The following is a 25321-nucleotide window of genomic DNA, read 5'->3' as shown; positions in this document are numbered from 1 at the left end:
TCACACATGCATTTAATTTTTCGTTGTAGCCATGTATCTCGATTATGAAGACGCAATGTTTCATCATCACTTGAGGATGTGCTCATTGACTCATCAGCTTGCACCGCACTAGGTGATGACGACGTCGACATGATTAAACCTAATTCATGACAACATCAAAATATTTGTCATTCATATGTTTGCATAAGATCTTAATTTTAAATACACAAAAATCATCATAAATACTTTAAAACTTATGATAAGAATTCACTATCAAAACTTACCTTAAAAACAAAAAATTATGATAAGTCCCAAATGCGTGTCTATATCCGCGTTTAACTACGCATCTATATTCGCATCTATACTCGCGTCTATCTGAACAATAGATGCACATATACACGCGAAAATATACGCACATGTCAAAATTCAAACCATACTTAAATCATTTCTTTTCCTACTGCTCCTTTCCTTTCCTGCGTTTTTTGCGGTTCTGAAGCTTGAGTTTAGCCGACATGCAGTCTCTTCATGCCTCACCTAGTCTCCTCATGCCTCATCTCCTCATGACTCACCTCTTCTCTCATTTCAAACACACAAGAAGGGAAAAAGGAAAGCCAAGGAGAGGAATAAAGAGAGAACAAGAAAGAGGAAAACAAGAAGAAGCAACAAGCATCAAGGGAGGGTAACTTACCAAGGAGAGGAAGAAGGAGAAGGAGAAGCACCACCACCCGCCACACCAAACACCCAAGGTGAGTCTCTCTCTCTCTCTCTCTCTCTCTCTCTCTCTTTGTTTCTCTCTTCCTCTCTTTGCTCTGTCTGTGTATTTAGAATTTGTGATTCCATTATGTATTGCATTACGTAAATTGTCAATGGCGGTCGTCGGCCTAAAATCGGCCGACCGAGCGCGTTTGCTAGCGCGTCTACATCTCAGTGTAGACGCAGACATAGACACAAAAAAATGTTTCCTCTCAGAGCATCTGAGGGCGCGTCTTAGAGCGTATGTGCTGGCGCGTGTGCTCTGCAATGTACACGCGATGATACACATACTCCACAAAAGGTTGACCTGCAATCTACACGCGATTATACACGCGCATTGACCTGGAATGCGTGTCTGGCAGCGCGTCTGTGCTGCATGTTAGATGCGCAGATAGACGCGCTGGACAGAAATTGACCTGAGATGCGCGTCTACCAGTGCGTCTATGCTGCATGTTAGATGCGCAGATAGACGCGGGGATACACGCGCCATGTCTCCCAGTTCTAATATTTATCAGTTTTCTTGTTTAAGAGAAGCATTAGCACTTAAGTGTTATTCTCAATGTCTAAAGAAAGCTCTTTGAAAATGTAGGTAATATATGATTTTTTGTATGTAAATAAATTTATCTTTTTCTTGTGTTTTTTTTGCAAATGTCGTATCCTGGTTCATCTAGCAATGACCCAGATGTGGATCGCATGAATGATACATTGGCCTCCTTTGGCAGGGGGGTCAATGCATTTTTTGGAGGTTTTCCTAGTAGGGAAGACTTCATGGGAGAGATGACCAGACACCTTGGCCACTCTCCCACAACGGCGGACGAGGTGTTCAGTGTCATATCTGGGACGCCTCTGGCATCTTTGCCTGGCACTACTTCCCAGACTCCACATGCAGGTACTCCACATACAGGTACTCCATATGCAGGTACTCCACGTGCTCCATGTGCATCGGTTGAAGCACAAGCATCTGTAGAAGCACGTGCATCTGCAGAAGCTCGTGCGTCCAGCGAGGCAGAGGGCACTCGACAGAGAGGGAGGAGGGAGAGTCGAGGGGGAGGACGAGGGTTGTGTCGGGGTTGCTTAGGAGGTGGCGAGCGATCACCATCACCAGTAGATCATGTAGAGGAGGTTGTACACCATTACTATAGAGTTACAGATGTTGGTGGCATCTTTCATGATGATGAGGGAAGGGATGTAAGGGCATACATGAGGAGCATCGTGCATACGACGTATAAAGATTGTTTCATTGCCTTCAAAAATTAGAAAAGTGGCTTGTGGCAGGAGGTGTTGAGGGTAGTCCATAGGAGGTACCCAAATCCTGAGGGTCAGCGATTCTCGGATGATTGGGGACGTACAAAAGTGAGGGATATGCTTCACAACAAAAGATCCCACCTCATGACACAAGCCAGGGACTCACTGCAGAGGCTGGAGGAGGGGCATGGAGCCTATAGCCAACCACCTATGTGCCACCGCGTAGAGTGGAAGAAAGCCAAGAAGAAAGCAGCTGAGAAAGTGAAGAGTCGCCAACACGCAGAGGCGCGACGGATCCAAATGAAAACTATGGGATCGTCGCATTACGGATCAGGCGGCAGAGAGTCATGGGAGGCAGAGTTTGTAAGTATATTTTGATTTCTAGTTTTTTTAATTTATATTTCTTTCAATTCTTTATATATTTTGGTCTAATATATTGTGACGTCTAATTGTTTGTATATCTCTAAATGTTTTACAGACTACCATCGTTGGTAGGACACCTACCCCTAGAGAGGTAGGTTACCATCGAGGCCATAACCGCGCAGCGATATGGCTTCACTTTTATGAGGAGGGTCTCATCACTGAGGACCAATACAACCATGCCATCAGGATTCGACAGCCAGAGGACGTATGTTTTTCTTACTTTCCTATTAAAAGTATAACTAATTATAACTTTTTCTCCACCTTGTCTATGTAAGCAACCCTGATCTTTTGTGTGTGTAGGCGAACCCGGATGTGGAGCATAGCGAGGAGGGGGATAGCGACGCTAGTAGCCATGGTGATACTAGCGAGGATGTTTCCTCTTCAGATTCATAGAGGAGCACCATACCTCCTCATGAGGCCTTCTTTTCTTGTATATGTATGATATCTCTTTGAGCCTACTGCTTGCGGCCACACTTTAGGTCGCAAGCACTTAAACTTTCCTTGTAAATGCTTTGATATATGATGAATACATGGACTTTTATTTTCAATTTTCGTGCCCGTAAGATACATTATCTTTTTTCCAAATACACAATTTGATGTATGGGAGGGGGAAAAAAATAACCAGAGAGCACATGCTCTCTGGTTTTTTTTTTCCAGTTCTATTTTGCGCGTCTATCAGAGCATCTAGATTGCAGATAATTCGCGTTTATTCGCGCGTCTATAATGCAGAGTACATGCGCTTATACACGCGTTTCATAATTCAAATTAAAAAGAAAAATTAAATATCTTTTTTTTAAAGGACATTTTTTGTTTTCCGTTTGCGTCTATCAGTGCTTGTAAAAGCGCGTCTACCAGCGTGTCTATATGCGCGTGTATATGTGTATCTATTGCGCATCTATTTGTGCGTGTAAATTCGTTGATACATGCGATTATAGACGGAAATGATAGATGCGCAAATAGATGGGTAGATAGACGTGCCCGTAAGTTTTTCTCTGTATTCAAAAATCGCGTCTAAATATGCGTCTATGAGGCCTTTTTGTTGTAGTGGGAATGCAAAAAAGAGTCTAGTCAAACATCCAATGAAGCTTAAGAATAGGCAAGAGAAAGGCCCCAAAGAGGATGGTAGATAAGTCCAAGAGACCCTAGTTGAATTGCAACAAGGAATGACAAACACACTCCTTTGCATTAAGAATGATGTAGTAGACTACTAGAGTACTCAACTCCCTTACTTTCAATATGATAGACACTACATATCCTTCACTACAAGGATACGGAGGCATAGTGATGACGCTTTCCGATGCAAAATAGCGGCGTCGCTATTTGCATCGCATTTGTGACACAAATAGCGATGGTGCTCAGAGGAAAAAATGTGGGCCGAAACCCGAGCGCATTATTTTGCGTGAACAAACGAAAGAGAGAGTGAAAGGGAGAGCGAACTCCATTTTGCATTTGAGAGGGAGAGGGAGAGAAAGAGAAAAAGAGGGAGAAGGAAAGTTTCTCACCGCTGCTGCCGCCGTTCGCGAAGAAGAGGAGGAAGTGTAATAAGGGTGAAGAGGAGCTGTCCTCGTGAAGAGGAGCGGCTGAATCCATCCTCGGGCCTTTATGGTGAGTACATTGTTCCTTCTTGCTTTGATTTTATTTTTTATCTTTTTCTTTTACTTGTTTTTGTTAAAAATCATGTGTATTGAGAGAGGGAGAGAAACAAAGAAAAGGAAAGAAAGAACGAGAGAGAGAGGGAGAAAACATTAAACATAATAGGGAAAGAGAGAAAGAGAGGGAGAGGGAGGGAGGAAGTGAGGGAGAGAGAGGGGGAGGGAGAGGTTGTTGTTATTGTTGTTGTTGTTTTATTTCTTTTTTTAAAAAAAATTCTTTGTTGTGGTAGTGGTAGTTGTTGTTTAATTTCTTATTTTCTTATTTGTTATTGTTGTGGTAGTCGTAGTAGTGGTAGGAATAGTGGTAGTTGTTTTTTAATTTCTTATTTTCTTGTTTATTATTATTGTGGTAGTCATAATAGTAGTAATGGTAGTGGTAGTGGTAGTGATAGTAGTAGTAATTTCTTCTCTTATTGTTTGTTGTTGTTGTGGTAGTCATAGTCGTGGTCGTAGTCATTGTAGTCATGATTGTAGTAGTAGTACTAGTAGTAGTAATAGTAGTTTTCTTGTTTATTGTTGTTGTTATAGTAGTGGTTTTTTTTCTTTTCTTATTTATTTTTGTTTAGTTTTCTTATTTGTAGTAGTAGTAGTAGTAGTTTTTTTTTCTTTTCTTGTTTGTTGTTATTGTAGTAGTAGTAGTTGTTGTTGTTTTTTATTTTTCCCTTCTTTTCTTGTTTATTGTAGTGGTAGTGGTTTGTTGTTATGGTAGTCATAGTCATCGTAGTCGTGGTTGTAGTAGTAGTAGTAGTAGTAGTAGTAGTAGTAGTAGTAGTAGTAGTAGTAGTAGTAGTAGTAGTAGTAGTAGTAGTAGTAGTAGTAGTAGTAGTAGTAGTAGTAGTAGTAGTAGTAGTAGTAGTAGTAGTAGTAGTAGTAGTAGTAGTAGTAGTAGTAGTAGTAGTAGTAGTAGTAGTAGTAGTGGTGATGGTTTTCTTGTTTGTTGTTGTAGTTGTTATTGTTGACATAATAGGTTTTTTTTTTCTTTTCTTGTTTATTGTTGTTTAATTTTCTTGTTTGTTGTTGTTGTTATAGTAGTTATAGTAGTAGTAGTTTTTTCTTCTTCTTTTTTTTTTTTTTGGTAGTGGTAGTAGTAGTAGCAGCAGCAGCAGCAGTAACAGTAGTAGTAGTAGTTGTTGTTGTTTTTTCTTGTATTCTTGTTTATTGTAGTGGTAGTGGCAGCGGTAATGATAGTGGTAGAGAGAGAGAGAGAGTTGTTGTGGTAGTCATAGTCGTGGTCATAGTCGTCGTAGTCATGATTGTAGTAGTAGTACTAGTAGTAGTAATAGTAGTTTTCTTGTTTGTTGTTGTTGTTGTAGTAGTAGTTTTTTTTCTTTTCTTGTTTATTGTTGTTTAGTTTTCTTGTTTGTTGTAGTAGTAATAGTTTTTTCTTGTTTTCTTATTTGTTGTTATTGTTGTAGTAGTAGTTGTTGTTTTTTTTTTTCTCTTCTTCTTCTTCTTTTCTTATTTATTATAGTGGTAGTGGTAGTGGTAGTGGTAGTAGCAGTGGTTTGTTGTTGTGATAGTCCTAGTCGTGGTTGTAGTAGTAGTAGTAGTGGTTTTCTTATTTTTTGTTGTTGTTGTTGTTGTAGTAATATTTTTTAAATTTTCTTGTTTGTTGTTGTTAGTTTTCTTGTTTGTTGTTGTTGTAGTAGTAGTAGTAGTTTTTTCTTATGTTCTTATTTGTAGTAGTAGTAGCAGTAGTAGTAGTAGTTGTTGTTGTTATTGGCAATGTTATTTTTTCTTCTTTTCTTATTTATTGTAGTGGTATGGTAGTGGTAGTGGTAGTGGTAGTGGTAGTGGTAGTGGTAGAGAGAGAGAGATGTTTTGTTAAAGGAAATGAGAGAGGGAGAGGAAGAGAAAAAGAAAGAAGGAACGAGAGAGAGGGAATAGACATACAACATAATAAAGAAAGAGAAAAAGAGAGAGAGATGGAAGAAGAGGAGAGAATGAATGGATAAAAAACAAAGCGAGAGTGGTGGCAAGGTTTAGTGAGGTCCGGTGCAACATCACGAGATGGGAAACACTCCGACATACATTAATTTGTGGGTGGGTGGAGACTTTACATAAGTTAATTTTGCTGAGTTATAAGAGAAGAAATCCCTTCTCAAAAAATTTAAGAAAGAAAAAAAGAATGATAACAAAAATAAATTGTTTGTCGTAATGTAGAAAAAATAGAAAACGATGAAGATCGTGATGTTCAAAATCGCGAGGTGTATCTTAATCAACATGTCCCATGTCCTTGCTCTCAATGTAAGCTGGCAATTAGACGAAAATGTCGATTGTCTATAGAACACGTACGACACTTCGGCGAGTTTCAATCTAAGATCATTGATCATGCGATCTTAGATATTGAGCAAACGTTAAGAAAAATGTATATCAATCATGCATTGTATTTGCAAGCTAATTGAATACCATATATAAAAACATTGGGTGTGGCTGGCAAATTTTCTATCCAGGGAGGTGATGTCTCGTCCCAAGGAGGAGTGCACCCTTTGCGGCCAGTTAGAAGAGTTTGTGGGCATGCGATGAATGGAGTGCCTGAGCCAATCCACCACTTGGAAGGTACTACCCAATCTATACTGTCAATACCAGAGGAGACAAGTAGCCTTCCAAACTTACCTACAATCTTGGAGCCTGAGATGAAGGCAATGATCGATGCATTGATGCCCATGGATGTCGAGACTTCTGATTGGCTTAGAGAGGAAGCATCCATACCATTATATGATGGGTGCCGAGTATCTCGCTTGAAGACACTGCTTGCACTCCTAAGTGTGCAAGCAAAATACGCGTGGAGCGATGCAAGTGTGATTGAGTTATTCAAGTACCTTGTATATATGTTTCGTTGTTTTCTTTTCGACACTATCATTAAAAATATTTGTGCTTTTTCAAGGTATTTTATGATTTTTTTCAGGTTACTGAAGTATCATATATTACCACTTGTAAATACCATGCCTGAGTATCGTGATGATGCACGACATGTTTTATGAAAGCTTGGCATATTGGACTACAACATCATCCATGCATGTATCAACAATTGCATACTGTTTTCAAGGAGAATACGAGACTATGAAGACATGTCCAAAGTGTGGTGCTCACAGGTATCAACAAGACTTGCAAGGGAAAACCACCCTCAAAAAGTTCTTAGATACTTTTCGCTTATCCCCCGCATAAACCACATGTTTCGTATGTTTGGTATGGCGAGTTTGACAACGTGGTATGCGTAGAATAGGTTAACAGATGGAGTTCAATGAATATCAGCAGATTCACACACATGGAGCCACATTGACTCTACCTTCCCAGGCTTTGCCCGAGAGCCAAGGAATCTTCGGCTCGGTCTTGCTATGGATGGCGTGAACCCATTCGGTCTGCGCTCAACTTCTTATAGTGTGTGTCCTATAGTCCTTGTCAACTATACTATTTCTCCATGGCTTTCTACAAAGAAAGGACATCTCATCCTTAGCTTACTTGTTCCTGACCGCTACAAAGTCAAAAATATGGAAGTGTATCTTTGTCCATTAGTCGATGAGCTGAAGATTTTGTGGGAGGAGGGGGTCACCGTTCAAGATATGAGCAAGCATGATGGTCGACGGTCTGCTAATATTCGAGCCATTCTCATGTGGATGATGCATGACTTTCCGGGATTTGGAGAGGGCTCAAGTAAGTAGGCTTCTGTTCTCGTTGGTAATATCTATCATAGCTCGTTCAACTTTGTATTCACTGGATAGAGGTGTTGAGACAGGTTTGGTTACTCAAGTTATCATGCATATCCATTGTGTGGGCCACTGTTAGACTCTCGAAGGTCACGAACCATGAAGAAGATGGTATATCAAGGACAAACCGCTTTCTTGCCAGAGGGTCATGAACTCAGGGAAGGTTTTCTTGAAAGACCTCTAAGATGTATGAATGCCCAAAGCTGGTACGAGTTGAAAATGGTCTGCACGGAGTCACATCTAAATGGAATGCGACGGTTCTCAGTTTTCTACGAGTTGCTATATTGGACCCACTTACAGATCAACCACTTATTGGATCCCATGCATATTTTCAAGAACGTGGGCAGCTTGATATGGGACCACATCACATGAAAGAGAGACATTGTAGGGGCACGAATGGATTTGAAGGAGGTAGGCAAGATGGAGGCACTTTAGCCGCAGTCGAGTTCTAATGGTTGTTTGCACCTACCTCGCGCTCCTTGGATTTTTTTCCACTAAAAAAGAGCGCATTGTGAATCAAATAGTCAAGTCTATCTGCACTCTAATGGGTATGATGCATTCTCTCAGGTCTGCATTTTCTAAAGACGACCAATTATCAGGGCTAAAATCTCATGATTGGCATAAGATATGTCAGATTTGTACTACGAATGGATTTTAAGTGGCTTGCATATTTTGCTATTTGGAGTGTAGTCGTTGTTCATAATGCTTTCTTATTTGTGGCAATTTCTACTACCGATCGAGATTGCAGGATATCTTAATCCAGAAATATGCCGGGCGATTTACATGTAGTTAGCTTTAATGCAATGGATCTTACAGAAGGAGATTAAGATGTCCTCTATTGAAGCCGTGAGGTAGGGAGCAGTGGAGACGGTCTGTCTCTTTGAGAAATACCTACCTACCTCACGATATAAATTCACCTTCTTGTGCATCTTGTAGATGAAGTTGAGATTGCTAGATCTATCCATACACAATGGATGTTCTTCTTGGAGAGCTTCATGAAAACCCTGAAAGGCTTTGTACGATAACGAGCTCAGCCAAAAGGTAGTGTCGTTGAAGGTTGGTTGATGTCTGAGGCGCTAGTGCATATTTCATAATGGCTATCAATGGTGGATTCAAACAACAATATGCTATGGTCTTCGCTGAAGGACGATGATAGACTGACCGGAGATGTGGTGGTTGGAAATGGGTTAGAAAAAAGAATGGATGCTACAATGGAGGAGAAAGTGAATCGCTTTTGTATGTTGTACTATGCCTCTATGGAGATGTGACTCGTTAGGTACTAGCAAGTTAGGAAAGATCGAGAGGAAGTGCGATCTGAATTTTGACGTAGTACATACCATCGACCGATTTGATATCCCGAGGGCATGGAGGAGATGTCACGGTTTATGTCAATGCGATGGTTGCACGGAGCTTTGACCATAGCATCTCGTGAAGGGACGGAGGTCTCAATCGAGGAGTGGGAATTCTCGAGGGGATGTAGTCCAAAGGTGATGACGTGTTTAGGGTTTGTCGTATCTATATTTTATATGCGACAACTAATTGAGTGTTTCAATGTACAATACAAAATATATAGTGCAGCGTGATTGTGCGGACGGCATTTTCACATGGAGCATATTGACAAAATGTGCTCCACAATAGATAGTGGTATCATGGCAAGGTTTGAGCAAGAGAGCCGACGATGAGCAACAGATCCAAACATGGTTATAGATGAGATGGAGTATTTTGAAAACTTGCAAAGTATTATCACGGTGGATTATTGTAGCTTCTCCATGATCCTATTCGATGTGTAGTGGTTCAAAGTGGTACTTAAAGGAGTTGGAGAACCAGTTTGATGAGGTTTATCTAGATTTCTCCAAATAGATTTCGAAAAAAAATGGATAGTTTTGCATGACACGTTTGTGTTTTCGGCCCATTGTAAACAGGTGCATAAACTCATGCATTTTTAATTGTATTAGACATGGTACATGTCACAAAAGTTAAATCTCTCTTATACGTGATTGTGAACAGGTGATTTTCTATCCAAACCCCTGACAACCTCAATAGTGGTATGTTATACCTTCAACTCCCTGAAGTGCGAGAGTATATGATCAAAGCGATGTTTCAAGCATAGATGAGGACAATATGTAAATAGAAGAGTCTATATTGCAAGGGGTGGAGGCCACCAAAAGCTTGGAGCATGTAGAGGAGCCAGCATCGGGTAACAATGATGGAAATATAGGAGTCCAAGAATTCTTTGAGAATGAGGTGGACTCATCATTTTGTGGTGACATGTCTATCGACCTTCCAGTGTATGCAGAGTTGTGTTAGGAGATTGACATGGGACCATAGGGTACTTCATACTTGGAGCATCCATCTACTCAATTCGTTGATAAAGCGCTTATAAGGATACATAAAATATGTATTTTAAGTAAGATCATTTTTAAAGATTTATATTACCGTGCTTTGTATGATTTATATTGATTATACTAACATCATTTTTTGTTTGTGCAGGTGACCTTTGTGGATATTTAGATCATCAGGATGAGTCAAGGGATGAGCAATGAGGAGCTACAGGAGATCTTCACACGTATGTCTCTAGATCAGATGGCAAGATTCAAAGATATGGCAGACCAGGAGCTGTCTTGGACACCGTTAGACCGCTCTATTAGATCTACTTCGGCGCACTCTGATGCTTTAGTTTCTAGCAGACGAGGTTGACGCTCAATACTTGGGCCAGACAGAGGGAGTGGTTCAGGGGGATGCTGCAGAGATCCGGATGCAGTAATCCCGCAGTTGGCTCGGGATACAGGTGCTACTCATTGCTCTCATGGCGGTTCGAGAGAGCGTGGCTCAGGTGGTTACTATGGACGTACGGATACGGTGTCTCCCTCTTATCGTTCTGCTAGAGTTGCATCACCTCCGGGATTTGTCCCACATGTGGAGACGTCTACTCCACTCACTCCGGTTTTTGCTCAGCCATTCGCAGGTAGCACCCCTATGGGTGCTACTCCAATAGATACTACCTCAATAGGTATACTAGATGTACAAGGGTCTCCTAGATATGCCCAAGAGCGTGGTCGCAGGTGGGAGATGACCCATCTTAGGCATACCCTAGAGGGATATGCCTACCTTGTAGATGATATGTCAAGAGCCATCATCATAAATGATGAGGAAATGAGGATGATGGCTCGCATGAGAGAGTTGTGCCAACACATCGGAAGAACATACCAGAGGGGAGTAGGGACTACATAGTAGCATCCTTGCATGAGGAGTTTCCAGTACCATCTGCAGCAAATAGGTTTTTTACGGGCTGGATGATAAAGTGCATGCGTGCATATATGTCACACAGACGATCGGACGCACGCAAGGCACTCAAGAGTGGGGCTTCAAAGCCCGAGTGGCTAGACGTAGACGACTAGCGCCAACTCAGGGAGGAGGCTACAGATTCTCCAAGACGTTGGAGACAGTAGCATGAGGCGGCGATGGCATGACTAGAGGTTGGAGTGGTCCATCATCTTGGGAGTGGCGGCCACAGGATATATCTGGAGGACTTTGTAAGTTTTTCTTTTATTTTGCTTGCTTATTTTTTTGCAATATCCTTTGTACTGGCAATCGTGTTTCTAATAGTTGTATTTTGTTTTCTTTGCAGCACTCCATTACAAATTGCGATCCCGCTGGCCTTGAGACTTGATATGCAAAGAGGCACGGTCTCACTGTATTGATCGACCGATTGTATGGACGCGGTGGCCTTGTAAGTCACTCATCTTTCTTGTCCGTAGTTACCATGTTTAATTAGAATGCATTATTGTATGGTGGACTGATGTGTAGTTGTTTCTTTTTTTACAAAGCCCGTTCGATGCTCCTTTGCGGCGGGACGAGGTTTCGGATGGCGATGATCTATAGCTTGCCCTTGGATCCCTAGAGCTCACATACCCTTCTTTTTTGGTCACGTGATCTGTGTAGACATTTCTATATAGTAGTAGTATATTGCCATGATTGTACCGATCGCTTTCATTATGCAATCATGTATTTATTTCATGTATTAGTGTTATGATTTAAGCACACTTTGCCTTTATTTACACGAGCATTGTACACATTACTGAAACTATTTGCCCTGCCACTAATTTTTTTTCCCTTGATTCTTACTGTCGCCATTAACGTCACAAATTTATTGCACCGTCGCTATTAGCATTGCAAAATGTGTTGCAAAACGTCGTTATTTGCATTGCGACGCTGATACCGGCTGTTCTATGGTGTTGCCAATAATGACACTTTTTGTGACGACGGGGCAAATTTCTTTATGAACATTTTTCTCGCTTTTAATGTTGGTATAAGGCCTATATCTTGTAGTGCTTGCCATGCACACATGTCATACATGGAGTGAGTGCAATGTTTTGATCCATACCTAGGTCATCCACCTTTGGTTGCAGTACATTGCTTAAGATGCTCTTCAACCTTGTTTCAAGGTCATTTCTCTTTTGCTTGGATCTCACTAAAGTGGACCTTTTTCTTACATGAAGGAATGCAAAAGAGGGTCTAACTAAACATGCAATAAAGCTTACAAAGAGGCAAGAGGAAGGCCCCCAAAAGGATGGCATATAATTCCAAGAGACCCTAGTTGAAGTGGAACAATGAATGGCAAACATACTCCTTTGCATTAAGAACGCTGGAGCAACTACTAGACTTAAATCCCTTACTTTCATTATGATAGACCCTACAATAATCCTTGTAATGCTAAGCCTAAATAGGTCTCCTTATCTTGGGAGTGGATTTTGACTAACCAATAATGTTTCTATCTTTTTCGTTAATACAAAACTTATTGCATTTTCAAATATAACTATAGGTATTTTGGGGGGGGGGGGGGGCGCCGGGGGTAAATAAATGGCACTCGCACGTTCCTCTCGAGAGCTAGAGTCTGGAATAAACTTTGATACTCTTGGGGACAGGTGCCATGGAGCCGGGCTGACGTAGCATCAGCACACCTACCCAGTGCTGGGATCCACATCTATACTTTTTTTAATAGGTGATACAGATCAGTGGACATGACCATTCACTACGTGCTATGACATCTTGGCAAGATTTGACAAACATTATCTTGATTCTTTACCCTATGATCTATCTGGGGTAGCTAGCAGCCAACTGTTGCACAGCCCCGTAATTATTTTTCATACAAAGAGACGTGCATTAGTTTTCCTTTAGTTAATAAGCCGGATAGGCTTTAAAAGGCGCGTGCGGGATCGCACCTCATCACCAGTTCTATTTGTAATATAGTTAGTTTTCGAGATTAAGTAATATGGCCGCAAGAGCAATTGGACTACCCGGCCTGCGCCCTTAGCACTATCTCCCACGGGGTCTTTAAGACCTCGGGGAGTTGGGATCAACGGCTCTCATTGACCCCCTCCTCACGACGGCATCGCGGACGTTGATCCTTGGGCCAGTAAACCCATCCCAAATTCTTGACCCTGCCCACAAATTTAAACCCGTCCAGCCGGAAAAGTGCCCGTCGATGGGACTGGGGAGACTTGTGCGCGCATGCAAAACTGGAGACGCCTTAACTCCTCATAATTGGGAGCCGCCCAGAGAATGTGGCACCGCAAAAGAACAGGTTGTAGGTGACACGTGTGCGCATGCAAAGTTTCGGATGCCGCCTTTGTTTCTCACGAATGCATCTCGAGCTCCTACACTATCGTTTATTCCGTTCTCTCTATCTCTCTCTCTCACGACCCACAAACATAATAGCATGCGCCATTGATACGGACCCTGTGACGCTGTTGCTGTTCCACAGGTTCAAGGACACCATCAACGCACTCGGCCTGGGGCTAGACAGCCAGCCCATCCCTCAGCATTGTTGGGCGTCCGCATCTGCATCACACACGGCTGCAGGAAACAAATGTCTGTTGTTGAGATGCTTCTCTCAAACTTTGATTTTTGACAGTTTGGTTGCCAAAAAGATAATTCTACACTATGTTTTTAATCCATAGCATTGTTGTACGGCCCTAGAATGGTCTTGATTCTTGATTATGCCACATTGGTCTTGATTCTTGATTATGCCACATGAGTCTTATGATATCGTGTCTTACGAAACATGTCTCATGAAGTAAGAAAGTACACTATTTTTTATGTTTCCAACTACATGACTTCTAGAGGACAAATGAATGACATTCAGGATCATTCTTGGCTATGCTATTGTCATCCCTTCCAAACAATCGATCTTGTCCTCCATTCCAAATATATTATCTTGTTGTTGTGATTGTAATTTTTAAAGCTCTTTCTATTGCTATGGTTTGTTGCACTCTCATGGTAATGGAATGATGATACATAATAGATGTTTATTGTAAGATTAATAACAAGGGCTATGGGGTCTAGGTGTACGTGACTAACCATTGCTTGAATAATTTTGTTATTGTCAAGATGTGCCTCCAACACTAGAGGAGTTGTCTATGCAAAAAGCACTATAATAACAAACGTAGCTCTTCGAAAGATGCCAAAAAGATAATTCTACACTATGTTTTTAATCCATAGCATTGTTGTAGGGCCCTAGAATGGTCTTGATTCTTGATTATGCCACATGAGTCTTATGAAATCGTGTCTTACGAAACATGTCTCATGAAGTAAGAAAGCACACTATTTTTGATGTTTTCAACTACATGACTTGTAGAGGACAAATGAGTGACATTTAGGATCATTCTTAGGTATGCTATTGTCATCCCTTCCAAACAATCGATCTTGTCCTCCATTCCAAATATATTATCTTGTTGTTATGATTGTAATTTTTAAAGCTCTTTCTATTGCTATGATTTGTTGCACTCTCATGGTAATGGAATGATGATACATAAGAGATGTTTATTGTAAGATTAATAACAAGGGCTATGGGGTCTAGGTGTACGTGACTAACCATTGCTTGAATAATTTTTTTGTTGTCAAGATGTGCCTCCAACACTAGAGGAGTTGTCTATGCAAAAAGCACTTATAATAACAAACGTAGCTCTTCGAAAGATGCCAAAAAGATAATTCTACACTATGTTTTTAATCCATAGCATTGTTGTAGGGCCCTAGAATGGTCTTGATTCTTGATTATGCCACATGAGTCTTATGAAATCGTGTCTTACGAAACATGTCTCATGAAGTAAGAAAGCACACTATTTTTTATGTTTCCAACTACATGACTTGTAGAGGACAAATGAGTGACATTTAGGATCATTCTTGGGTATGCTATTGTCATCCCTTCCAAACAATCGATCTTGTCCTCCATTCCAAATATATTATCTTGTTGTTGTGATTGTAATTTTTAAAGCTCTTTCTATTGCTATGGTTTGTTGCACTCTCATGGTAATGGAATGATGATACATAAGAGATATTTATTGTAAGATTAATAACAAGGGCTATGGGGTCTAGGTGTACGTGACTAACCATTGCTTGAATAATTTTGTTGCTGTCAAGATGTGCCTCCAACACTAGAGGAGTTGTCTATGCAAAAACCACTTATAATAACAAACGTAGCTCGTCGAAAGATGCTGGACAAAGATGATGATGCTAATTACATGTCTATATGAATATTAATGGACATCATAATGGAGGTGGACTCATTGTTTAGTGAAATTATTCAATGCAAAAATAATCTAGATATGGCTTAATTAGATAGATTAGAGTTGACCATGCCTACTATAGTTGGGTACATGCATATCTATGGCATGATAACCATGCCTGCTAAGGATATGATTAGATAGGTGATAGAGTCTCTAGTTAGCCATTGATGTACCTAGGATTTGGGTTTCTCTAGCCAATCAGATTGCTAGTAAGATCACTAATATAGTATTGAATAATAAACGCTACATATTAGAGTGGTCATGTACTTGTTGTCATGTACTTGGGTTTCTCTAGCTAATCGGATTGCTAGTAAGATCACTAGTAAGATAGTATTGAATAATAAATGCTACATATTATGAATTACTCATTTCTTGTTGTCATGTACTTGTTATGATGGATTACTTTATGGATTCTGTTATGTTACATGGTTTATGTCATGGTTATGAGTAGTTATGAATTACTCACTTTTTGTTGTAATGTACTTGTCATGGATTATGTGACATGGATTTTATTATGGATTATGAGTATTTATGTATCATACCATGTCATGGATTATGTCATGGAGTACTCACTTCCTTTGTACTTAGTTGACATGTACTTGGTTATGAGTAGTTATAAACTACTCACTTTTTGTTGTTTTCTAACATGGATTATGTTATGGTTATGAGTAGGTAGACACGCTTTTACATCTGGCAAATGGCTCCACACACTTGCAGCCATCCTTTGTCAAATGCCCATTCGCCAAAAAAATACCAGAGTAAGATGCCTTATTTAATATTAGTTTAGGATTTTCTTGACGTTCATTATTGATTTCTCACATATTGTGTAGATCCATTTCTTTTTTTTAGGTTGCATCATCTCCTCGATGTACTCGTAGAGGGGTTCTTGCGGCAGGTGCATCTCAGACATCCATGGAAAGAGATGTGCCACGCTACACTCAGGTAAATGTTTATCCTACTTTCGATTTTGTTAGTAAGTATACTCTTAAGATGTGATACTTAATAGAATGTCGCTTTACATAAGAAAACCCACCATACATGGAGATCACACTGCGTGATGGGTCTCTTGCCTGTTAGTGTCGTGCTAATATCCTTTGTCCGAAGAGGCATGCCAACATAAAGGGACGGGCAAGGATAAGCGAGCATTTGAAGGATGAGCATGGTATTCAGTTTGATATTCCATGTCGAAAGACCGGCTGTCCTATAGGCACACAGAATACTCGCCATACTATTGGTGCTTGGCACCACCAGGTAGAGGCTCGGTTCTCTAACCTTGAAAGAAAGTTGGGTTTGGCCCGGAGTAAGTACAAGAAGGCTCAGTATGTGAGAGCGAGCTCATTATGGGACTTACTCGAAGATGCTAAGCATACCATGGAGAGGCAGGAGTATGTGGAGGCATTTGTGAGTAGACAGATGGGCAAATATGATTCCAAAAGAGATGAGCGTGTGTGGAGAACTCATAGTCGAATAGCGGATGGCTACCAAAAATATTTAAGTCTCTTACCTGATATTGTTTTCCCTTCTATAGTGTCATATGCGAATGCAATTTTATTACCTTGGCCTTGAGTTTATCATTTTTTATATATGTATATGCACTCACAAGTTGCCTTCCTTAGAAACGGCCTCACACAGGAGAGTCTGAGGATGTGCCTCATATTGATGATGAGGGTCAAGTCCTAGACCACCATCCTGAGTTACAAACAGTGGAGCAAAACTTTCAGATAGAGATGGATAGCTTGTTGCGGACTGGTTCTCCATCCACTGGCGATGTTATGGATTTTCATGTTAGTTTATGAACACAATATTAGTGAGTTTGGGAATCTCCCAATTCTCATTTTTTTAATAGTAAAAAGGTGGCAGTCAGATAACATGCCCATAAGTTTCTCAAAACCATATGATGTGACCTATCATTGGAAAGTGCTTGAAAAATGGAATCTATTGAGCTATAGAGTGCTCGATTTGGAGTTAAAGTGTTCAAGTTATGATAAATCCAAAGATTTGACCACATGTCCCAAACTTATGGGAAATTCCCATATTCCCCAATATGGTGTTTATGGGCAAGTTTGTGGTTTATGGTTATGGTTATGGATTATGTTATGCTTATGCTAGGATTACGATGGTTATGTTAGGTTATGGTTATAGTTGTGGTTATGGTTATGTTATGTCATGGTTGTGCTATGGTTATGTTAGGTTATGGTTATAGTTATGGTTATGGTTATGTTATGTCATGTTAGGTTAATGCTTTAGGATTATGGTTATGGTTATGTTTATGGTTATGGCATTGTAGGGCGAGGGGAGTAAGCACTTCACGTCGCTCCTCCTATCACCTCGACCCACCTCAATCACCATCTCCTCCCCTCTTGAGTATCCAAGCGACACACCCCATTGCATATTCACAATTGGATGTAGTTTGGTTGACATCTTTAAGAATGGCTCTCCTGTCAAGACAAGGGGGCAAAAAAGTACCACCTCAAGGTGCGTTCTTATTAATTGTAATGCTTTCATTGTATTGTATTTCTTGTACTTGTGCTGGGTTGCATTGTGTGTGGTTGCTTTCTGATATTATTTTAGGTTAGCGAGTTCCGTACATATCGAGTTCGTGGCTCTATGTTCAAAACTCCGTGTAGATGTCGACCATGCTTTGTTGGATGCAATGCAGTGCGTAGAGGGAGCATCCACCTGTACTATGAATTTGTTCGCCATGTAAGTTTACTAAACTAGTTATAGCTTTCTTGGTGGTTGCCTAATGATTAGGGCTAGGGGTTTTGTTATTTTACTAAACTAATTTTGGCTTTCATTCATAGTTGGATGGAGTATGTGATTCCAAGAGAGCACGTGCATGATGTATGTTTTGTGGATAGTCTGTGGTTTCCATACATCAATATGGTTGAGCCACAAGACGATGGTGTGTCGTTGAGAAATTACTTTGATAGCTGCGATCCCACGAGGGCTACATTTATATTTCTTCCAGTGCTTGTGAGGTTTGTAGTCCCTTTATGCATACTTAATGGAAATGACAAATCATAGCCCTTTGATGCACTAGTTTTAATAGCAATCTTTGATGTACAGGTCACATTGGTGCCTTTTTGTGGTCTTCAACCCTATGCTAAAAAGGGTTGAAAAATTACCTGGTGATCACGGCACCATCCTATGCCTTGACTCATTGGAATGCACTGATTTCATGGCATGTCTACCCTATGTACACAAGTATCTTAACAATCTATATGCATCCATGTAATATGTTGTGTCACATATGTATTATGTTCATTGATTTGGTGTCTGTGTTTTAGAGCCGTGTTTGCATTGTCGAGGCTTTGTACAGACCCAGCGTGCGCCAAGTTTTTATCGGACGTGGATAAAATGAAGCTCATCCACATTAAGGTGTGCCACTATAGTGTTAAAGTAATGCTGTCACTTAGAAATATAGCATAGGGTTGTTCACATAAAGATGACAAGAATCTCTTTTCACAGGCCCCTCAACAAACAAATGCAGTAGATTGTGGATTCTATGTGATGGCTTACATAAGAGTACTCATCAAGGGTGGTGTGGTTGGGAAACCAACTAAAAACTGGGTAAGCCTATACTGGTATAATTGCTTTTGCTATGCGACTTTGAATGGTCTAGTGTGCATACGTCAATCCATAATCAACTTATCATATTGCAGTTAACAAGAAAATGATTCAATGCCACTTATGTTACAACTTTGAAGGAGGACCTTTACCAGTGGGACACTTGGAGTGTTGGAGAGGTGATATTGTGTGGATTATATAGTTATGGACATTTACTTGGTTTGTGGCAGTCGTGGACTTATGGTCTCACTTATGGTCATGTACTTGGTTTGCGGCAGACATGTACTCACTTGTCAAGGTCTTATGGTCTCTTATGTAATGGTACATATGCAAGGTTTCATTTGTTAAGTTTTTTAATGTAAAGGTTTCTTTTATGTCAAGCTTTTTTATATCAAGGTAATGCTTTTATGCTATGGTTTGGGGTTTCTTACATCATGGTTTATGGTCTCTTATGTAATGGTTTATGGTCTCTTACGTCATGGTTCATGGTTTATTACGTCAAGGTCTTATGGTCTCTTATGTAATGATACATATGCAAGGTTTCATTTGTTAAGTTTTTTAATGTAAAGATTTCTTTTATGTCAAGGTAATGCTTTTATGCTATGGTTTGGGGTTTATTACATCATGGTTTATGGTCTCTTACGTCATGGTTTATGGTTTATTACGTTATGGTTTATTACATCAAGGTCTTATGGTCTCTTATGTAGTGGTACATATGCAAGGTTTCATTTGTTAAGCTTTTTTATGTAAAGGTTTCTTTTATGTCAAGTTTCTTTATGTCAAGGTAATGCTTTTATGATATGGTTTGGGGTTTATTACATCATGGTTTATGGTCTCTTATGTAATGGTTTATGGTCTCCTATATCATGGTTTATGGTTTATGGTCTCCTACGTCATGGTCTCCTACGTCTGCGATGGAGGACACGAGATCCCCTTCCTGCACACCACCATCGGAACCTGGTCTCTCCAATCCTGGGATTTCGTCGCCACCTGGTCTTTCCTTTATATCATCAAAGGCATACGCACTATCGATGATGGGGAGAACCTCATGAAGGTGAGGAAAATGGCTCTTCAAGATGAGCCTCAAACCATGAAGATGTTTACAATCAGTCGACCAATCAGGGCAATCACAGTAGTTTGATTGTACACTTACATGATACCATTTTGCATGTTGGGTTGTGCTCGCTATTTTAAACAACATGGTCCCCTCGTTAATGACTTGAAGAGAGGAGGAATCTTGTTCATACCACTGAAGAATCTTCTCCCCTGCTGCCAATCTAGCCGTATGACTCTTGCTTAACCCATAGACTTTAAAGCGCTCAGAATCAGCTGGCATAAAAAACATGTATAAGACAACAATGTGTTTCAAGGAAAGGTCAAATGTGGAAATAGAAAGGAAATTGTCCACATTACCTATCTCTTGCTTTTGCTTGAAAAACTCCAGAGCCGATCCACCTATTCTAGACCTCGATGACGAGTCACCGACAAGGGCGTGCAGCAGATCCAAAATGGACCTGTTGATCCTAGCATCAAGTAGAGTGTACTTGATATATTGCCAAAGTCTCTCAATGAGGTTGGTTGTGTCGACATTGCCATGTGAAAACATGCAACCAAACTTGGGCCATCTTGCATGCCAAGTACAATCTTTCCCACACCATCCATTGGTAACGTATCGGACCACATTTGGATGAGCGGAATAATGATGAAGCAATTGCTCAAACATATCATCAAACTGCGACTCCGTAGGGCAATGCATAAGATTGGACAAAGAGGTATACACATGATCGCGCTCATCTGAAGGGACCTTGATTCACACAAGAACATGTGAAGTACTCACTGTCAAGCTCATGGAATTCACAAAAAGGTAATGCTTAAAAGTAAAATGATATTAAAAAGTTGTACCTGTGGCAAGAGATTTTCAACCCATGCTTTCTTTGTGTGAAACCAGCATAGAATAATATGGCATGCACATTGACGTTTGTTGCCACGAAGGTAGTCAGTGGTCCAACAATGAAGGTCTTCTAGAACAACCTTCGAGAGCGCCTCCAGCTCTGGCTAGGACTTATCAATCACTAGCGCAGCAGGGCGAATATCTCCCATCCTAGAGAGGACTAGTCTCATGGTGATTTGCAAAGCCATAATCTCTTGGTTTGACCCATTGTCACTAGTGCATAGCATAAACCAAATAGGGATACCCACCCCATGTTGGCTTGGTAAAACTGCTGCATAAAGTGGAAGACCAAACACATTGGTCTTGAATGTGCTATCGATTGCCCAAGCATTGTTCTTTGAGAACCTCTTACTCATTTGCAACATCCATTCATCCTGGACTATCAGTACGAATGGTTTGTCCTTGTCCTCTATGGCATGAGGATTGTATGGCTGGCAATAGAGTACCTAAAAGACCATGTAGATGATACTATCAAATAGATGTACTAATTTTCGTAGCTTATAAACATTAATGAGAATATGACAAATACCTTGTTTTGATCTCGTAGACGGAAAGCCTCCAAATACATTGCCGTCCAATCATCCTTCGAAAGTTTGCCTGCAGCAAGACGACACGCAGAACATTGACGCTCAAAAGAAACCTAGTATCATAGAACAATGGCTTAGAAAGTAACATACCTTTAGCTCGCATTTGGTATGATAGTGTCTGTACCTCCCTTGGTATCATGAAGAACCTATAAATGACATGATCCAATGGAGATGCATTTTTCAAATGAAACCGCTCCTTGGTTAGGCTCATCTTCGCGATGTGGTGACATGTCCCAACGTCAAACAGGTCATCCTTGTAGCAATCAATCACAGCTGGATGCAGTGGCAAGTGATACAAGTCAGCACGAGATCCAGGTACATGACCCTCGTGTGGTCCATGGACACGTATAGTGATATCATGGAGATTGTCTTTGTACTCGATCTGCACCTTGAAAGGGCAATCACATTTCTTCGAGGTTCGCAACCTACGGATTTGGGAGCCCTTTCGAGTTGCTCTACCACTGTGATGACATGCATATTCCACTGTTGTCTTCTCTAAACCATGCTTTTTGGTTGAGCGGACCTTGCCCAACCTAACATTGTGTTCAAGCATGATTTCTTGAAGCCTCCACTCAACAAGAGATCTATCTATAGTAAGCTCCAAGATGGGTACTCTTCTTTCCAGAATCTTCCCATGAACTAGAAATGGGCCTTTATAATCATGGGGCCTTGTGAACACCTTGCAAGTACACCCACCGATGAGATCTCTCACATACGCAAGAGGAATGCCATGCCTTCTCAAGTCAGTACACCACGTGGATTTGATGGAATCAATTGTGACATTGATACCCTCATGAGCACCTGTAACCTTGTTTATGTGATTTTCAAGGAATATGCTCTCCCACTCCTCTATACATGCAATGCGCAATGATGGCTCTGATTTCAAGGCCAATGTAATGTGTCCATCGCCATTTCTTCCAATGCAAAGACCTTCTCTGATTCTTCTCCACTTCTTCAAGTCGAGCAACTCCCTCCTATGGAGTTGCTTGAGCACCTCCAATGTGATGGCTTTCTGCCCACTCAAATCACTAACCATCAAGCCGTAAGTCTCTCTATTGAAAGAGAAGTACTTCGATGAGGTATAGGTAGCTGGGCTTGGTGCATTGATAGTGATTTCTTGTGGTGCCCAATCATTGTCTCCACTTAAGAAATCAAGCATCTCAACCTCATCACTTGATGATCCATCTGATGTCTCTTCATCGGTGTCGAGATCATCGATCTCAATGTCACTTTCCATAATCCATGCATGTTGACTACATACGTATATATCACCAAAACATCATTCCAATGTCACAATGCACCCAATGCAAATATGAGAGGAAGAAAGAGAGAGAGATATGCACCTTGTAGTGGAAGCCATGAGCAAGAAATCGCAATATGAACCTCAAACCTTTGTTCCAATGATCTCGTGAGCTTGTATGCGCTTGCAATATGGGCCTCAAACCTCCGTTCACAACAACACACAAATGCGCCCTGCGTGCAAGAAAATAACACACGAATGCGCCCTGCGTGCAGGATTTTCGTGTGGGTAATACCGAGAGCTTTTCGGCTTTCGGTTCCAAGTCGACACAGTTTACTTTAATGGCTGGGTTTACTATTTATGTCTAGGTTTACTTGTGGTATAGGATTCAAAAACTTGTATTAGAGATAGTGGGCCCCGCAGAATCTACTATCTTCTTACTGCCAGCCCATGCAATCAATTTCAACGGTTGGCGTTGCATTTATAACCCTGGGATGGGTTTACTTTTGTATGCATCCCTGAATTTCGAGACGCCGTTCCTCCGTCAGATCCCATTTTCTAGTTGGTTAGGTTTCCATTTGCTGGTTGAGTTTTTAAATCTGGTTGGGTTTACTTCTGCATAAAGTAGCAGCTCGGATGCGTGCCTTTTTTCGGGGTCAATGAGAGCCGTTGATCCCAACTCCTCGAGGTCTTAAAGACCCCGTGGGAGATAGTGCTGAGGGGCCTGCGCCTTGGCAGTAGTAGTGAGCTCTTTCTTCTTCGTCTTCTTCTTGTCGTGGTAGTAGTAGTGGGTAATGATCTAGTGTCGAGGCCTGCGCTGGGTTACTCAGACAACTTCGCCGGGTCGGGGCTTTGCGGGCAGGTGAGCAAGAACGACTGCATCACCGCCTACAACCGCTACGACGACGGCACCACCTACTCCGGCTACACCTCCCGAGTGGCCGGCTACTGCACCGCCATCTACCGCTGCGATGGCTCCTACCAGTCCATTAGTGGTGCCTCACTCAAGCAGCAGTTCGCCCACATCTACAACTCTCAGCCCTGCGGCCGTTGCGGCAGCCATGCCTTCAACAACTGCGAGGCCACCCTCAACTACTGCGGCAGTTGCAGGGATGTCGGCTAACATCTACAACATGATATCGTAGATAACTATATCTCAAGTACTAGCTGTTCTCCCTCTGCTAGTCCACTTGCACAATAATTAATTAGGCCCTGCTTGCACACCACTTCAGTTACTATATTAAGGTCGACTTGTATTGGCAAGGACTGCTGCAAACTCCGTTGTAAGTTGTAAGTGCTCAATAGTAAAGCTTTTTTTCTTGTTCCGTAACGTCATAGCTTCGATCGTGCTCTACTTCTGTAGATTTTCCACCCACGCGCGCGCAAGTAAAGAGACACAGAGAGTGTTGGCTTTTGAACGTCGGGATGTCCGATCGTGCTTTATCATGGAAAAGCCTTATAGTAGTTTTTTCATGTGTTCGGGCGTCAAAATTATCGGTTGTCATGTACATTGCGCGTTTTTCGTTTCTCATAAGAAATAACAATTTAGAGTTTAATAGTCGTAAAAATTGCATCAGTACATCATATTGGAAACATAGGACCTAAACATAGTAGAGAGGAGGGTAAAAGCATGGTTTGTTGGTACAGCATGAAGTGTCAAGAATAAGAACCTTTTTTTTTTTTACAAAGCAAACCTCAAGATTAGTTTGTTGTTTAATCTTATTTGAGAATTCTTTTTCCTTTGTTTAAAAGATTATTTGGTTTGCAGTTGTTTTTCTCCCATCTTTCCATGATGATTTTTATACTCTCTCTCTCTCATGTAGCTCTCTATGTATTGTGTGTCATCCCCTACCACAATTGATGCTAACAAAGTTATAGATCACTCTTTGTCATGTGCGATCACCTTCTGTAATTAATTCTCTCTCTCTCTCATCTTCACCTTCCATTTCATGTTCGGTAGCTCCTTTCCTATCTTTATTGCGCTTAACTTAATTTAACATGGATAATCTATGTAGCAGCTTCTCATTTTTAACAAATAGGCACAATGAGAATATGCAAGGTATTTTCAGCATCAATGTCGATGGACGAAGCAAAGCTAAGGCAGCAAATATGTTTAGCGATGGAAAATTTTGAGTGCAAGCAAATACTAGGACATACACTAGGTGCTTGAAAGAGCCATGGATGAAGCAAAGCTAAGGAAGAAAATATGTTTAGCAATGGCAAAATTTGAGTGCAAGCAAATACTAGGCCTTACACTACGTGCCTGAAGAGAGTTGTTTCAATAACTCACTTCATCTAACTTATTAAGTTATGCAATCATCAATAGGTAAAGTTGAGAACACTCTATTATCCAACACCTATAACACACTTAGCTAGCTCAAGGTACCCCACTCCAGACATGAGTTAAGAAGTTCTTTGATGATGATGGTGAATAACGCTACTAAAGGCATAACACAAATGAACCATACAAAAATAGCATGCATTTTGCATGTTCATTGGATAACCATCACTATAGTGAGTTATTATCTTGAGATGAATGATAATATGAGAGTTTTTTCCATTGGGTGCCTCTCAAAGACAACTGCGTTGACATAACATCATCAAAGGTAAATGTTGCAAGGAAACCCAACCATAGTTATGGTCATTTTT

At 40.9% G+C, this 25321-nt stretch overlaps 1 protein-coding gene across 1 annotated transcript; it reads left to right on the top strand.

Annotated features, from left to right (window-relative positions):
• Nucleotides 1-23166: 23166 nt before the first annotated feature.
• LOC148033566 (meiotically up-regulated gene 117 protein-like) lies at nucleotides 23167-23795 on the top strand. Its single transcript, XM_087680932.1, has 2 exons — nucleotides 23167-23274; nucleotides 23370-23795. The coding sequence occupies exons 1-2, from the start codon at nucleotides 23167-23169 to the stop codon at nucleotides 23793-23795; spliced, it is 534 nt and encodes a 177-aa protein (XP_087537058.1).
• The last annotated feature ends 1526 nt before the right edge of the window (nucleotides 23796-25321 follow it).

This window comes from Lygodium microphyllum, chromosome 7 (assembly GCF_053477565.2).
Source record: "Lygodium microphyllum isolate KBCC chromosome 7, Lygodium_microphyllum_v1.1.10, whole genome shotgun sequence".
In the NCBI taxonomy this organism is placed as follows: Eukaryota; Viridiplantae; Streptophyta; class Polypodiopsida; order Schizaeales; family Lygodiaceae; genus Lygodium; species Lygodium microphyllum.
The sequence above is the reverse complement of the archived record's forward strand: the minus strand, read 5'-3'. Positions and strand labels throughout refer to the sequence as shown.

Coding starts and splice junctions, on each gene's coding strand:
- LOC148033566 (XM_087680932.1), top strand. CDS start 23,167: ATGGGTTTACTTTTGTATGCATCCCTGAATTTCGAGACGCCGTTCCTC. Junction 23,275..23,369: donor TGGTTGAGTTTTTAAATCTG/GTTGGGTTTACT, acceptor GAGGTCTTAAAG/ACCCCGTGGGAGATAGTGCT.